This window comes from Mauremys mutica, chromosome 6, assembly GCF_020497125.1.
Source record: "Mauremys mutica isolate MM-2020 ecotype Southern chromosome 6, ASM2049712v1, whole genome shotgun sequence".
NCBI lineage: Eukaryota > Metazoa > Chordata > Testudines > Geoemydidae > Mauremys > Mauremys mutica.
The window spans coordinates 48,751,498-48,766,943 of NC_059077.1; the positions used below are offsets into that span (position 1 = coordinate 48,751,498).

Sequence of the window (15,446 nt, forward strand, 5' to 3'; positions counted from 1 at the left end):
CCTGGAAAAAACTGGCTGACACTACAGTCAATGGGTCCCTGCCTATATTATGCTGGACTTTTTATTATTCGTTCTCTTAATAGTAACAGCCAACATCCCAAATACTGGGCTGCTAAGAACGGGGTTATGATGCAGCTGACTCTGTTTCATTGGGCTTGGAGCTGTGACTGAGCCTCCTCTGTGAAAAGTGTACATATCATCTTCAGTGCTCAGTCATCAGGATGCATACACATCATTCCATCTGGCCAAACTGAAAAATACAACAGAGCTCTAATTCTCTACTCAGAGGAGGTGGGGTGGGGCAGGAGAAAATAATTGCAGCTAAAGTTAACCACCTTAGATCTCTATGCTCAGGTATTATCAGCCTTAGAATTCTCAGGGGCAGGTGGGAGCCAAGTCTATTGACCATTATTTCTCCCCTCTTTTCCCAACATTCCTATACTAGCCACCCTCTAAGTCCTTCCCCTCTCGCTCCCCCATTAAACTGCTGATTTCATTCACCTACTGTTTTGATATAAGGTGAATATTCTATCAAAGAACTACAAGTTAGAGAGGATATTGGAGTCTAATGGATAGGGCCCTGGATTGGACTGGGTCTCAGGACACCTGGGTTCTATTTCTAGCTCTGCGACAGACCTGCTATGAAAAAATCACTTTGTGCCTCAGTTTCACCATGCACCCTTCGTCTGACTTAAATTGTAAACTCTTTGAAGCAGGGATTATCTCTTAACTCAGACATACTATGTTGCTTCAGACTCCAGTCTTCACTGGAACCACTAGGTGCTACTGTAATACAAACAAATAATAGTAAGTGAGAGCCTGATTACACCAGTTTTAGACTAGCAGAATTCTGCTGACTTCAGGAGAGTTCTGATTTATTCTAGTTTAACAGAAAGGAGAATTGGGCCCCATGTATCCTCTGATGATCTTTGAAGAGCTCCTTTGCTCCAAAACCTCAAGCTGGCTATCAGAGTAGTTAGAATCAAGAAGAAACATACGTATACATTTATGAGATGTTATATGAGAGTGTAACACACATCCCTAGAAGGATCAGCATCACTGGGGACTCTGGATCACAAAGCATGAGCATCTCCTGGCTGAGCTAAAAGACCCTTTCTTGTCAGCACATCAGCTGTAGCAGACTCATCAACCTCTCTGTGGTCCAACCCCTGCAGTGGGACAGAAATCCACGCTGTGTAACCATGGATTACAAGAGGTAAGGAAAATGGTGTTAAAAATATTCAATGCTGGATTAATACATCTTTAACTCCACAGGTATTTGCTGAGATTTTTGACCCAGTTATTAAAGTGAGACACAATGGCTATGATCCATATGTAATGAAGCATCACACCGACCTGGATGCATCCAAGGTAGGATCAAATTTTGAATCCTTAATGCTTCAGCTTCCTATCATGACATTATTTTGTATTTCATAGTTTAAAAAATGTTCCCATCTCCAAAGAAAATAAGCTTAGGGATAACAGAACTGTGATGTCACAATGGCTGAACTTATCAATGCTTTATTCCTCCTTCCCAAGCAACTTTTTATATACAATGTGGCACATCTATAAAAGAACAAGACTAGGTTAAGTGATGTCTGATTCTGTCCCCTGTCCCTCTTATGCAAGGGCCTGTGTCCTAGATGGCACATTAGATTTAAATTATGTGATCCTCCCCTTCCTTAATGTCCAGGCAGAGGAGTATCCCTTGCATTATTTATTTAAATCTTAAATCCAATTTATTTTTAGACTGATCCCAAATTTTATAATTTCAATGTGCTAAAGATTTTACTACTGTCCAGAGTAAATGAATTTTAGAAACTGGAGGTATGGTGGCTGGGTAGGGGACAGTTATGGCTTTTGGCACCCAAAGAGTCATGGGAAGTGGTTTTATTTGCTTTGGTAAATAAGAGTCAGTTTTGAGGATTTTGGTCAGGAGTTGGTATGTATTCCTCTCCCTGCCACACACACTTTGAGCATGGGCAGAGGTGACTTTAAATGTCTTCCTGGAACTGTTTTCCTGATGCTGTTATTATTTCTCCTTCATAATTTGCAAAAAGACCTGTTGAGCTGAACTCTGCTGTTTTTTCTGCTGTTCCACCAATCATTTTGGGACCTCTTCCATTTTTCTCTATGCATACAGTGTTCAGTGCCACCCTGAGAACACATGTAAGCAGATAGCATTCCCCCCTGTTCCTAACAGAAGGCTGAATGGTGCTGAGCACCTCTATTTGGTTCTATATAAGTTTTTATACTACACTTACCACTGTAGTGTCTGACTGCCACTTTGACCCCAATCTAGCAAAGCACTATGGGACTACCGGTATTCTTACTTAAGTTAAACATGTATTTAAGTGTTTTGCTGGATCAGGATTAGAGGTACTGTGCACTTTGCAGGATGGAGCCCAGAGTGCGCGCATACACTATATATGATCTAAATTTACCCACTTCCCTGGGATTTCCTTTATTGTTGTCTTAATTAACAACAAATATAAGCATCATCTTGGGTGTGGCTGTTTCTAAGCAACTTCTGCCCTTGTCCCTAGTTCTCTGTCTTTCAGGGAGCTATTGAAACAATGTGATATGTCTGGGTTGGAGTGAAGAGGGCCCACCTGGTCTATTTGCCACATTGAGTCAGCAAAATCACTCGGGATCTCCATGCATAGTACTAGAACCTGACACCCTGATGCACCTGTCTGTTGCATTTCTGAGTACCCAAAATTAGTTGTAATCATTTGGCTGAAGAGAAAATATAAAGGGACATTCTTTATGTAGAAAGGCAAATTTTAAAATTACTCTATGTAAAATGGGGCACGATGTGTAGATTTTCATTTCTTTCATTAGATTACCCAAGGTCAGTTTGATGAGTGCTATGTCCTATCATCACGTGTACGTACTGGTCGCAGTATCCGGGGTCTCAGCCTTCCCCCTGCCTGCTCCAGGGCAGAGAGAAGAGAAGTAGAAAATGTTGTGGTCACTGCTTTGGCTGGGCTGAAAGGAGACCTTGCTGGAAAGTATTATAGCCTGACCAATATGTCTGAGAAGGATCAACAGCAGCTTATTGATGTAAGTACAGACTCCAGTCTGGAGACTTGGAAGATTTTCATTAATGTATATCATTTAATCACATTTATTTTTATTCCTGTCTTTCTCTCTCATGCATACTTTCCTGCTTATGTAATGAAGATACTTAATTATAACAGTATTCCTGTAGTTAATGGTCAGTGTGAATTTCTATTATAAATCCCAATTGTTTTGGCTAAAATATTGGCTTGGGCTAAAACTTTACACACATGGGTTGTATTCCAGGAGTGAATTTTTGCACCAAATTAAAATTATATAAATATGGCTACAGTCACCACCTTGGTCAATTAGTAGCTGAAATCTGGGACTTTGTGTGTCAGTTTCCGGTTTGGGGCAGAAATCAGTCACACAGAATCAGTATTTTTTTAGTGCGATTTGTTTATTTACAAAATATCTACCCATCCTGTTTTCCTGAACTGTGATAGGAACAAACACCATGCAGGCAACATAAGCCCTAATCCTGCAATCACTAAAACATGTGATTTAAGGATTTGTATGGAGGAAGCATAACGCTTTTGGTCATGGATTTTTGTCATATCAACACATTGCTGTATTCAGATGATTTGAGATATAAAGGTTTGCAAGTGCATTACTGGTATAACAGACAATAAAAATGTATTGGGTAAACTATCTTAATATTTTGAAGTCCTTAAATATGTATTTTTGCAAGCCCCCCAACAATGATTATATCCTATCAGCTGTATTTAAAGAACATTAATCCATAAAATAATAACCAAAATTATGTTAAAGTACTGTAATATAACTACCATTAATGCTGCTACTTGGTATCACATTCAGATTCAGCCCAAAGGAACTGTTAAATCAGCACAAAACCAAAAGCATGAGTTAAGAGTTTATTTCATAGAACCATAGAAATATAGGGCTGGAAGGGACCTCAAGAGGTTATCTAGTATATCTCCCTGTGCTGTGGTAGGGTTAACTATCCCTAGACCATCCCTGAGACGTGTTTGTCTAACCATTCTTAAAAACTTCCAATAACAGGGATTCAGCCTCCCTAGGTAACCTGTTCCACTGTTCAACTATATAGTTAGAAAGTTTTTGCTACTATCCACCTAAATTTCCCTTGCTGCAAGCTAAACTGATTTCTTTGGTTCAGCAGCTCCCTGGGGAAGGATCAGTTCTTCTGCTTACTTAAGCAGAGAAGGGAATGGTGGTAGAGAAAAGCATTTCATCCGTAACTGATTCATGCTAGTTCCATCTGTCTGCTGGTACCTACAGGAGAAACTGGTACTGGGTACAGGTTGCACTAGGAGAGAGAAGGGGAAACACAACAGAAGCAGAAGTGTAGAGTTCTTCTGGTCTAATGGAAACGCAGTTTCATCATTCATGTAATGTGTATGATCAAGAAATGACTGTACTAAGGCCATGAATATACTAAGGCCTTGCTTCTGCAATGTAAGATAAACAGATGGACCCCGCACCTTCTTCTAGTTCGATGGGGTCCATGCTAGCACCAGCGGGGGTCCAACAGGTACAGGGGCCTAAAATCCAAAATGGAGAAAAGAGTAAAGCTTACTATCCTGTCTACATCGTCTTATTTATACTGCACATCCTTCCTCCTCACCCTGCATCAGACCCTAGATAAGTCATTTAAAATTAAAAAATTGACACGATGGTCATTGAGAGCTAAATATACCCCCTTGTTCATAACCTTCCAGCGCAAATGTGAAAAATCAAATACTTATTTGCTTGGGTCGGGGTGGGAACAGGTCAGTGAGAAGAATCAGTTGAATGAGATTAGGTCTTTCGACATGATACATCACAAACTGTGCTGCCTAGTGCTACAGGTGTTCAAGCAGAAATAGAATCTCCCTTTGAGAAAAAGAATGAATTGGTGGTACCAAAAGGTACCAAACCACACACTATTTTCATTTCTCCCATGATATCCTACTCAAATGAAATTGTGAAAACAATATGCTCGAGATATCTCATTTTGCCATCCTTAGGCCCCCCCACTCTGAAAACTCTGTACATAATGGTTTGCAGTAATGTACATTGCTGGTCAGGCCTCAGCTGGAGTACTGTATCCAATTTTGGTCACCAATGTATAGAAAGGCTGTGGAGAAACTGGGATGGATCCAGAGGCGAGCAACAAAGATGATCAAAGGCTGAAGGAACTGGGTATGTTTAGAGGACATGACAGCGGTCTTCAGATACTTGAATGGCTGCCATAAAAAAGATGGAGAAAATTGTTCTCTCTTGCCGCAGAGGGCAGGACAAGCAGCAATGGGTTCAAACTCCAGCATAGCAGATTGAGATTAAATCTCAGGAAAAACTTCCTAACTGTAAAAACCATAGGACAATGGAACAGACTGCCTAAGGAGATTATGGAAGCTCCTTCTTCCTTCCAGGTTTTCAAAAGAAGGCTGGATAGTCATGTGTCTTGGATGGTTTAGACCATCATTTCTCAAATGCGGCCATCAGCAGATTTTTTTATGGCCATGGCAGCCACCAAAGCATGAGGGGAGGATGGGGGGGGCAAAGCATCTGTACCTCCTTGCAGAGCCCAGCCATTGCTCCTGAATAGCCGTTATCAAGGGCAGCAAGATGCACCACCTTGGTGTTTGCTCTGGCGGCACCAGCAGTGATCAGTGCCCTGCACCGCATAGCCTCCTTGGGGACTCTGGACAGCGCCTCTGGAGACACATGGGGCTGCTATGCACGGTGCCAGAACTGGCTCGTCAGTGGAGGTGGCTGTGTTTGGTTGCTGGGGTGCTCCCCTGCTCCCACCCAGCTGGAGCACGGGGAACTTGGGACTCACAGGTACCTGCAGGGCCAGCTCCAGACCCCAGCGTGCCAAGCAGGCGCTTGGGGCGGCATGCCGCAGGGGGCGCTCTGCCTGTCACCGGGAGGGCGGCAGGTGGCTCCGGTGGACCTCTCGCAGGCATGCCTGCGGAGGGTCCGCTGGTCCCGCCTGCGGAGGGTCCGCTGGTCCCGCTGGAGCCACGGGACCAGCGGACCCTCTGCAGGCACATCTGCAGGAGGTCCACCGGAGCCGCGGGACTGGCGACCGCCAGAGCGCCCCCCGCGGCGTGCCGCCGTGCTTGGGGCGGCGAAATTCCTAGAGCTGCCCCTGGGTACCTGGTAAGTTCCTAACCCACCTTCCCCAAGGCGGGCTCTCGGTGAAGGGCTGCGGAGGGCAGAGACAGAGAGGGCTTTGTCAGAGCGGCCATCAACAAGAGTCGGTGGCTGCACTCTGAGAACATAAAAAAAAAATTGTTTAGACACATCAAATCCTCCATCTTGGCAGGGGGTTACACTAGATGACCCTTGCAGTCCTATGATTTTAACTCCCCATGGGATGTCTTCCCTATTTTTTGTGCTGGTACCCACCCTGCATTCCCAGGAGACTGACCTCACATTAAGTAGTATGGGCCATTGTCTGGCTACTTGGAAAAGGTGTGTGCTCTTTTAAGGCCTAGACAGCCAAGGAGTGACTTTCTACTGCAGACTAGATCAGCGTGGAGATGCTGACCCATCTCGCCCCCACCAGGGGACTGTAAGGGGCGGGGGGAAATATAGGTCCATTCCAGTGCAGGAAAAGCCCTCTTTTACCTGGGCCAGGTGGAGCAGCACCCACCCTCCCAACCATGGAAGGGGTGAAATGCCAAGTTTTGTCAGGATCTGCTATGGGCATTGTGCTAATTGCTCCTTTCTTGGCGGGGCTGGGAAGGACATTTTCCCTCACTGCCAGATTGGCCAAGGTGAAGTGTGGGGGGCTTTCACCTTCCCCACAGTGGATTTGGGGGTGCTTAATTGGGTGAAGATGAAACAGGAGTTAGGCTATGATGTCGCAACACATCATGTAAACATGGGGCAGGTACTATGTAAGGAAGAAATACAGTGATCAGATAAAATGGACTGATAAGGAGTTAACAGAGGTATTCTTTAAAGAAGCAAAGGGGGGTTTCAGGACTCCTATGACTGGTACAGCTGGGAGCCAACCCCTCAGCCCTTTATAGCCACCTTAACCCTCATTTGGCAAGGTCCCAGCAGCAGGTTAGCTGGGGACCAGGATGGGTAAAGGGGAGGGCTGACAGAAGCCCCCAGGATATATGTTGAAATGATTATGAAAATACCCGCACTGTGCACTTTTATCTGTCAGGTACTCCCAGACATTTAAGAATAATGTCATGGCCTAATTAAACCACATCCAGTGTTTCCTGTCCTTCTTCCAGCATAGCCGGACAACTCTCCTTTATCACACCTAGCCAAAAATTAGCAGCACTGAGAACTGGTCACCACCAAGCCTCCGTCTCCAGAAACACTTCTGAGTAAAATGCTTTCTACCTGTAGTCAAGGAACTTCAGCTTTATGCGACTTATTTTTATACCAATGACTTTCTTGGCAGTGTTAAATGTTCAGAACAGCATTACTTCCCTGAATTCAGTTGCTTCTCTCTCTCTCTCTCTCTCTCTCTCTCTCTCCCTCCCTTTCTTTCTCCCTCTCACACACATTTTGGCTTTCAGGACCATTTCCTCTTTGATAAGCCAGTGTCCCCTTTGCTAACATGTGCTGGGATGGCACGTGACTGGCCTGATGCCAGAGGAATCTGGTATGGCATGTGAAGTGTGGAAGTTTGTATCATGTGCAAGTGATTTTATTACCTCTCTCCTTGCTTGTCCTAACACTGCATCTGCCATTCCCTAATACTGACTGCATCCTTAGCTAACATTTAAAAATGTTTTCTTTATTAATTGTTCAAGGACATATAGAAATAAATAAACAATACAACAAGCAAACCTTTCCATTAATGCAACAGTCATGATCATCAGCCACAACACAAAGGAATATAAATAAGACTATTGGTTCAGGCTTTTAGCTTCTGTTTTCTTTTTTATAAAAAAAAATTGGCATAAAAAAGGGCCAGCAAGTGACCATAAAAGATGAGTTATAAATGTAATCTAAAAAACATGAATGAGATATCTTAAATCATAGGTATGTGACATCAACGTTGTGTCTTTTCCCCTCACTTTGTTGCTGATGTAATATTTTTTCTATCAGAACTGTGCTTAAGAATTAGATGATTAGATGATGCTTGACAGCATCTCCAGCATTTATTGTGAATATAGCCAAACCAACTTTATGTAGACCCCATCCAAAGCCCACCTCAATCCCACAGGAGTTTTCAGTTTCAATGGGTTTTGGATTAGGCTCCTGGTGCCCAGAACAAAATCGTAATCAAGTTTTACTAGAAGAATTATAAGGATAACAAATGGGTGCACAGATTTTATGAACTGAACAGAACATGTGCAAATAATGCATGTAGCCCCAATAGATCACCAGAATAAACCAGATCTGTGTTTGCACATTTTGCCTGTGAAATATAATTTATATTGCATGTGAAATATAACTTGCTGTAACTGGAAAGTGACATTATGAGCCAGAATTTTAAAACTTGGTCTCTCTTATTACATCACAATTTGTAGATACAAATAATTGTGAGTTATATGTTAGGACAATTTAGCCTCAGAATGAAATCCTGGCCCCACTGAAGTCAATGGCAAAACTCATCCCTTATGAGTGGGATTTTCAAAAGCACTCAAGGTTGGCCTCAGTACTTTCCTTATGGTCAATGATACAACTTCCATTTAATTCAGTGGGATTTAATTCAGTTAGACCAACACTGATCCCTTTTGAAAATCCCATCCTAAATGGCAGATGGTGACTGCAAAGCAGGTACTTGGATATTTAAGTATGTCTAATTTCACCCACAAGTAACTGTCAGGACACATTTGCACCTGCAATTATTTGCATCAGCAAATTTCAAGTACAAAAAAGGAGGCCCAGCCAAAGCCAGACTGAAAGTCAAGTCCTTTATGGGCTTTAAATCCTAGACCTACTGTGCTTTTCTCCTGATGTATTATTCAGACTGTTTGTATGAACAAGTCTCAACCTATTGGTCAGGATTTATCTGATTCAGGAAGACTAATCCAAAGGCAGAGAAAATGGAGAAAAGCAAACAACAGTGATCCCAGTTCCTACTTGTCACTTTAAAAGCATGACCATGACTTATCGATTTGAAGCAAAAGTGGATACCGTGTCTCCAGGCACTTTATCTTGAAAGACAAGTCAGCATCTTTGATTAATGTAGTGTCTTGAAGCAACACTTAGCTGCCTTCTCCCAGTGCATAATTTGATTTATGTGCCAGTCGTGTGTTACCAAGTGATATAAAAGCAAGTAGGATTTGATTTAGAAGAGAATACAGTTAAATAGGGTCAGGTTGCCAGGCCCCAGGCAGCATGTAAACATCAGATTTTCTTTCTTCAGAAAGCTCTAAAATCAGCTAATAACTTCCCCAATGATTAAAGATGCAGAACGCTGCTTCTCCAGTTCCTAGTTCCCCTAGCTATGTTCCTATTGATATGTTCTTGTTAGAAGACAAAGTGTACTTTCTAGTGCCGCATCAATACAACACCAATGTAATCAATAAAGAGTGCTGTTGTCATTGTGACCTAAGGAACCTGAAGGATTATGTTACTGGTGGATAGGGGAATGAAATTGAAAAAGGCCTCACTAGCTCTTATTCCTTGCCCCGTCACTCTGATATTATCTTGCAGCACTTGTCCTGTGCACAATCATGAAAGATTACAAGCTAGGAAAGGAAGGAATTGAAATTAAACTGAGAATGATGAGAATTATTTCTGAAGGCTTATCCCATTCTTTAAAGACACCATTTTCTTCTCTCAAATAGGCATAACCATGACAAAACATTTCTTATCTGGATTAATGAAGAAGACCATACCAGAGTGATTTCCATGGAAAAAGGTGGCAATATGAAAAGGGTGTTTGAAAGATTTTGCCATGGTTTAAAAGAGGTAACAACTCAGCCAGTTTGTTTTCATTTTTATTATTCCTGTTTGTTAACAATTAGAGTAGTGTCACCACTCCTTGATATGGTTAATACTGAATTCCCCTTCACTATTTTTAGCAACAAAATTAAAAAAAAATCAATCCAAATTATATCCCCCTTGAAAAGCAACAGTACCAAGGAAATAGAGACACAGTATTGTCATATTGTTAGCCATAATGTAGGGACAATCAAACCCTAACAGTGCCAGAAGTTTTACAAAATCTAAAATCAACTGAAATTTTTCTCTTTTTCTAATTTCAATGGCAATAGTTACTTACAAACAAATATGCACCACCTTGCAGTGGTTTTCACCCAACCTGTAGCACTGAGAACCTGAAATTTATTGATAGAAAAATGAAATGGATTTCACTCATTTGATGAGAGAAACGCATAAAGGAAAACAAAGAGCCAAAAATAGCAAATAGATTGGATTTTTAAAATTCTGACATACGGAAAGATGATATGTGTCCGTTTAAAATAACACACCAAAATCTGTGATTTTTAGGTCAGCAAAGTCTTTTTAAATACAAACGGTGCAAACTTAGGCACTGGCCTTGGGATTAATCTATTTAGGCTTTTTATTTCAAGTTTATCAAAAACATAAAAATATGAAGAAAAAAATCCATGTTAAAATGCTGTGAAGGTGATAACATAACCTACATCCAGTTGAGCTAGGCAATCCAGCTAGGACTGTAGGCTGCATCTGGTCCCTGATGTATCCCAGTGCACTGCTCCGGCAGTGAGAAAGGGCCATCAAAGCTGCCTTAACTGAGCAGGTCAGGATTCCACCCTACCCCTTGCAGCAAGGGTATAAAGGGCATGCTAGTGGTGTGGCCAAGGGAATAGTTCCCTTGGCCATTGCTGCACTCCAGCTGATCTGTAGGTGGTGCAACTCCCACTTGGGGGCTATTACCAATTGATGTACTGGGGACTGGCTTAAAACATAGAGGATCAAGCCAACACAAAAGTGACTTACAGATGCCTTTATGCCCCTCCTCTTCTCTAGAACTGTGCGGTCCCCAGTATTTGGTCCATGTTCTTCTCAGAGGCATTTACAACACTGGACATGTTGTATAAGGAGATGATGCAATGCAATGCAACGCTTAGAGCCAGGGACTAGGAGTCATGGCTCCTGGATTTTATTCCGAGCTCTACCGTTGACTCTGTAATTATAACTCCTAGAGTTAGCGGATATGAACCCCTGTCATTTGAACTTTTTGTAACTCTGACACATCGCATATGACTGAAGCCAGGAAATAAAGACTCGTCTCTTACCAGCAGTCCTGGTGTTGTTATAGACTCCCTATGTGACCTTGGGGAAGTCCTTTAACCTCTAACTGTATGTCAGTTAACTCATCTGCAAAACGAGGATACTTAGTTACCTTCCAGGGATTTGGTGAACCTTGAATAATTAATGGGCCTGATTCTCCTCTCACATCAGAATCACACTGAAACTGCATCCTATTCAATGGAGTTACTCGTGATTTGCACTAGTGTTAGCAGTACTGTCAAATTAAAGGATTCAAAATTCAAGTGTCAGGGCTTGAAAATCATGAATTTGGGGTCCTTTTATTGGCTCTCTGGTGTTTGAGCCTTTAGGGTTCATGATTTACAGCTCTTCTCCACAATCACAAAATCTAGAAACTTACTTTGATTTCAAATGAAAGCTGAGATTCTTGTATAATTTCCTCCCTTCATAATTTAGGCTTTAAGTAAAATATCAAATATCACAAGATTTGCAATAAAATCATGAGATGAAAACACCATGTATGTGAGAGGAGAATGTTTATAAAGTTCACTGAGGATATTGGATGAAAGGTGCTGGATACATGCAAAGATTTATATCTTAATCATAGTTTCATTTGCACATAATGTTTTATATACTTAATGGGCCAAATTCTGCCTTCACTTACACCTACGAAATTCATTGACATCAGTGGATTTTTGTGGGTATAACTGGGGGCAGAAATTGGCACTCTGGGTTTAATGTTCAAATTCATGAAAGGCAGCAAGTATTTCAGATGTCAGCAACATTGTCATAAGACGAGACATTTGTATGCAGCAGTTTTCTCTCTCTCTCTCTTTTTTTTTACCTGCAGGTTGAACGGTTAATTAAAGAACGGGGCTGGGAGTTCATGTGGAATGAACGCTTAGGATACGTTCTGACCTGTCCTTCCAACCTGGGAACAGGATTACGTGCAGGAGTCCATGTTAAACTTCCAAAACTCAGTAAGGTACGTAAGCTATTAAAAGGGCTGTGATGTAAATCAGCTCTTCATCTGACTCAAAAGGAACAATGAAAAAAGGATAATTCACAGTGTTAATGCACTTAATATTATGTGTAACTATGAGGCCCCGGGGACAATTTGTGACAAATTGTGCATATTTTTATCCATCAAATTACTGTATTTATGTGAATTAATCTGTTCAACCAACAGCCACTCAGGCAGCATGTATACCTGAGGCATAGGAAAATATCCATCCCTGCAAGTCTTTTTGGAGAAACTATTGAAGTAACTGATAACAGTATTTTCAAGAGTCAATACAATATATAATACCAGTATATCCAAAAAGCCTGCAAATAAAAAAATGTCTCTTGTGCTAGGATCCCAGGTTTTCAAAGATTCTGGAGAATCTGAGGCTGCAGAAACGTGGCACGGGTGGTGTGGACACAGCAGCTGTGGCAGATGTGTACGATATCTCCAACCTGGACCGCATGGGCCGATCAGAGGTAATACGATTTTTCTAGTTTTAAACTCAATGAGGCAGATCCTCAGCTTGTGCAAATGGTCATAGTCTCACAGAAGTCAATTAACTTCAGTGGAACCATTTACTTCAATGGAGCTATAACCATTTACACCAGCTAGGATTCACACAAAATCAAGTTACTCACATGTGTAAGTGTTTGCATTACTGACCCCTAAGTCAATCAAAATATACAAGACCACGGAAAAGGTCTAAGTATACAAGAATGACAAGCATATTACAAGATGCTATACATATATGTGTAAGGAGGTAGAAAAACTGTATGATACATTGTGTTTGAGAAATGGCATGTCATCATGAACTATATAACATTTTGAAATGTTTGTGTGCTTTTTGCTAAGTTGTTAATACAAATATTTATATTGCATTGTTCATTTACACAGAGTTTTAAAAACATATGATTTAAGACTATAATCCCTTATTCATGTGAAGATTTCAACTGGTCAATGAGGCTATGTGTGAGTAAGGACTAATCATGTGAGTAAGGATTTGAAAGATGAAGCCTATAGCTCAGACCTATTTCTACCCCGAAGAGCTTTCAATGTAAATAAGACAAGGCAAACACACACAAGAGGACAGAAATGTTTTATTATAGAGTATATATTTTTCAGTACATAATAAAATAGATTTCATTATGTAATAAACCAGTTTGCAGAACCAAATTATGTCCCCAATGGCGCAACATAAAGTTGTTTGGGTTTTGTTTGTTTCAGTTACTGGTCAATGCAAACTTAATACAAAATTCTTTTCATCCTCACAGCTGCAAAATCAGACCTCTGATTTCCCTACACAGCTAGTCTGTAAGGACAATAAAACAAAGTGCTAAGCCACTGAAATGCTTTAAAGTAAAAAACAAATCCCTTCAAAATCCATTATTGTCCCAATAAAGAGACATTGGGATTTAGCTTGGGTAATCAGTTTTAACAAACCAGTTATTAAAGGTTGCTAATGAACCAGTTCATGAAGATTTTTTTAAAAAATCAGTTATAGTTTGCTACCTACTCTAAAGTTCGTAACACCAGGGGAGCTGGTGCTATCATGCCACAGGGTTTGGTAAAACTCTCCTCTCTCAGCCTCACTTTGTCTTTCTTTTTAAATTCTTTAATAGTTTTTAAAGAGATTATATAAACACACCTGTTGCTTACTGTATGGAATTGGAGTTTCAGCTGCAGCTTTTGGGATAAGACACTGGGTCTGATTCTGATCCCACTTACACCAGTGTGTCTCAGGAGTAACTCCACAGAATTCAATGGAGTTATGCCTGTTGTAAAACCAGTATGAGTTTAGAATCTATTGCTAGAGAAATTTGGATTAAGGGCTTGATATTACAGTTGCTATAAAGGCAAAACTCCCTTTAGAGTCAATGGGAGTTGTTTTCTGCATGAGAGCAGTTGGTTACTTGTTGTGGTAGCATCAGAACAGCTCATTGGCAACTGCAAGGGCTTTCCATTCTGAAATCATGGAATAAAAGGATGACTGTAAAGTAGACTGGTCCTATCCTGACAGCTGATAAGAGAAAGTGTGAAACACTCCTTTTCATTCTGAATTTGAAAGATGTTTCATTACTACATCCAACAGCCCAGCAGCCATTTTGCTCACATTAATAATTGATACTGAAAGTCTAATGATTTTGCAAATCCATGACATCTACATTCTATCCTTTATTTTTAAGTGCATCTTGGGCTTAATATTTTTCTCTTAAGAGGCTGAGTAGAGTGAAGACTCTCACAAAAGAATCCTATAGAACTCGAATGGGATGAAACCAACAAGTCTGTATTAAGGGTCCAGTGAAAACCTGTAATATGTAATAGAGAATAACAGTCTTCTCATAGGTTTTCTGGTTCATCCTATAGCATTCTATAGAAGGGCTATTGTTCTTTATTACAGTCTATCTATAGGCTAGTTCAAAAAGTCTATAGATGGGTTATCATTTTCAATTGAATTCTATAGAAATTTTCCATCAAGGGAGTGGGGGAAGGTGCAGCACCCTAGCAGAGGTGGATGGATGGAAGCATTAAAACTGTGAAAGATATGCCTTCTGGGTAATGGTCTGAGTATGCAGGGAAGTGTGTAGGCAGCATTCCTCCAGCACAGACATCCTGACATACAGGCAAATGGGAGCCATGGCTCTACTTAGATATGCACTGTTTGGAGCTACTAGCTCCGTTGGCAGGACTCTCCTCACATAACAATGTAACCTAAATAATTTGGGTATTTTTTCCTATCTAAGGTGGAGCTTGTCCAGATAGTTGTTGATGGGGTCAATTATCTGATTGACTGTGAGAAGAAGCTGGAAAAAGGTCAAGACATCAAGGTACCACCACCTTTGCCCCAGTTTGGAAGGAAGTGAGCTTGTTATAGATGATTAATAACTGATGTTAAATATGTCTGCTGTTCTCACAGAAAATTATCTCTGTATATCTCAGTGTATAAATAAGATCCTGACAACTTGTGAAATAAAACATTACCTGATGCCTTACAGATTGTCTGTCTGTTTTTTAGTAGCTGGTTGTGTTGGCAACAGTTAGCATTCAGAAACCGACACAGTAAGTAACATAGCAATGACCAATAAGTGGCTTTTATTTATATGAAAATGCTCATGTTATTTTCTAACATTTTCATCCAAGTCTCCTATGATTATGTATCATTTAGTATATGAAATACCTTTTCTAGTAGTTCTACTTGGTATAATACACTAACAGGGAAAGTCAGGGAACTCCT

At 40.9% G+C, this 15,446-nt stretch overlaps 1 protein-coding gene across 1 annotated transcript in view; it reads left to right on the plus strand.

Moving 5' to 3' along the window:
• Window positions 1-15,086, plus strand: part of CKMT2 (creatine kinase, mitochondrial 2) — a 34,121-nt gene extending 19,035 nt beyond the window's left edge. The window contains exons 4-10 of the mRNA XM_045021545.1: window positions 1,276-1,371; window positions 2,845-3,066; window positions 7,575-7,660; window positions 9,801-9,924; window positions 12,059-12,193; window positions 12,565-12,690; window positions 14,956-15,086. Of these exons, the coding sequence (XP_044877480.1) occupies window positions 1,276-1,371; window positions 2,845-3,066; window positions 7,575-7,660; window positions 9,801-9,924; window positions 12,059-12,193; window positions 12,565-12,690; window positions 14,956-15,075 (909 nt within the window). The 3' untranslated portion in view covers window positions 15,076-15,086. The remainder of the gene's footprint in view (window positions 1-1,275; window positions 1,372-2,844; window positions 3,067-7,574; window positions 7,661-9,800; window positions 9,925-12,058; window positions 12,194-12,564; window positions 12,691-14,955) is intronic.
• Window positions 15,087-15,446: the final 360 nt, after the last annotated feature.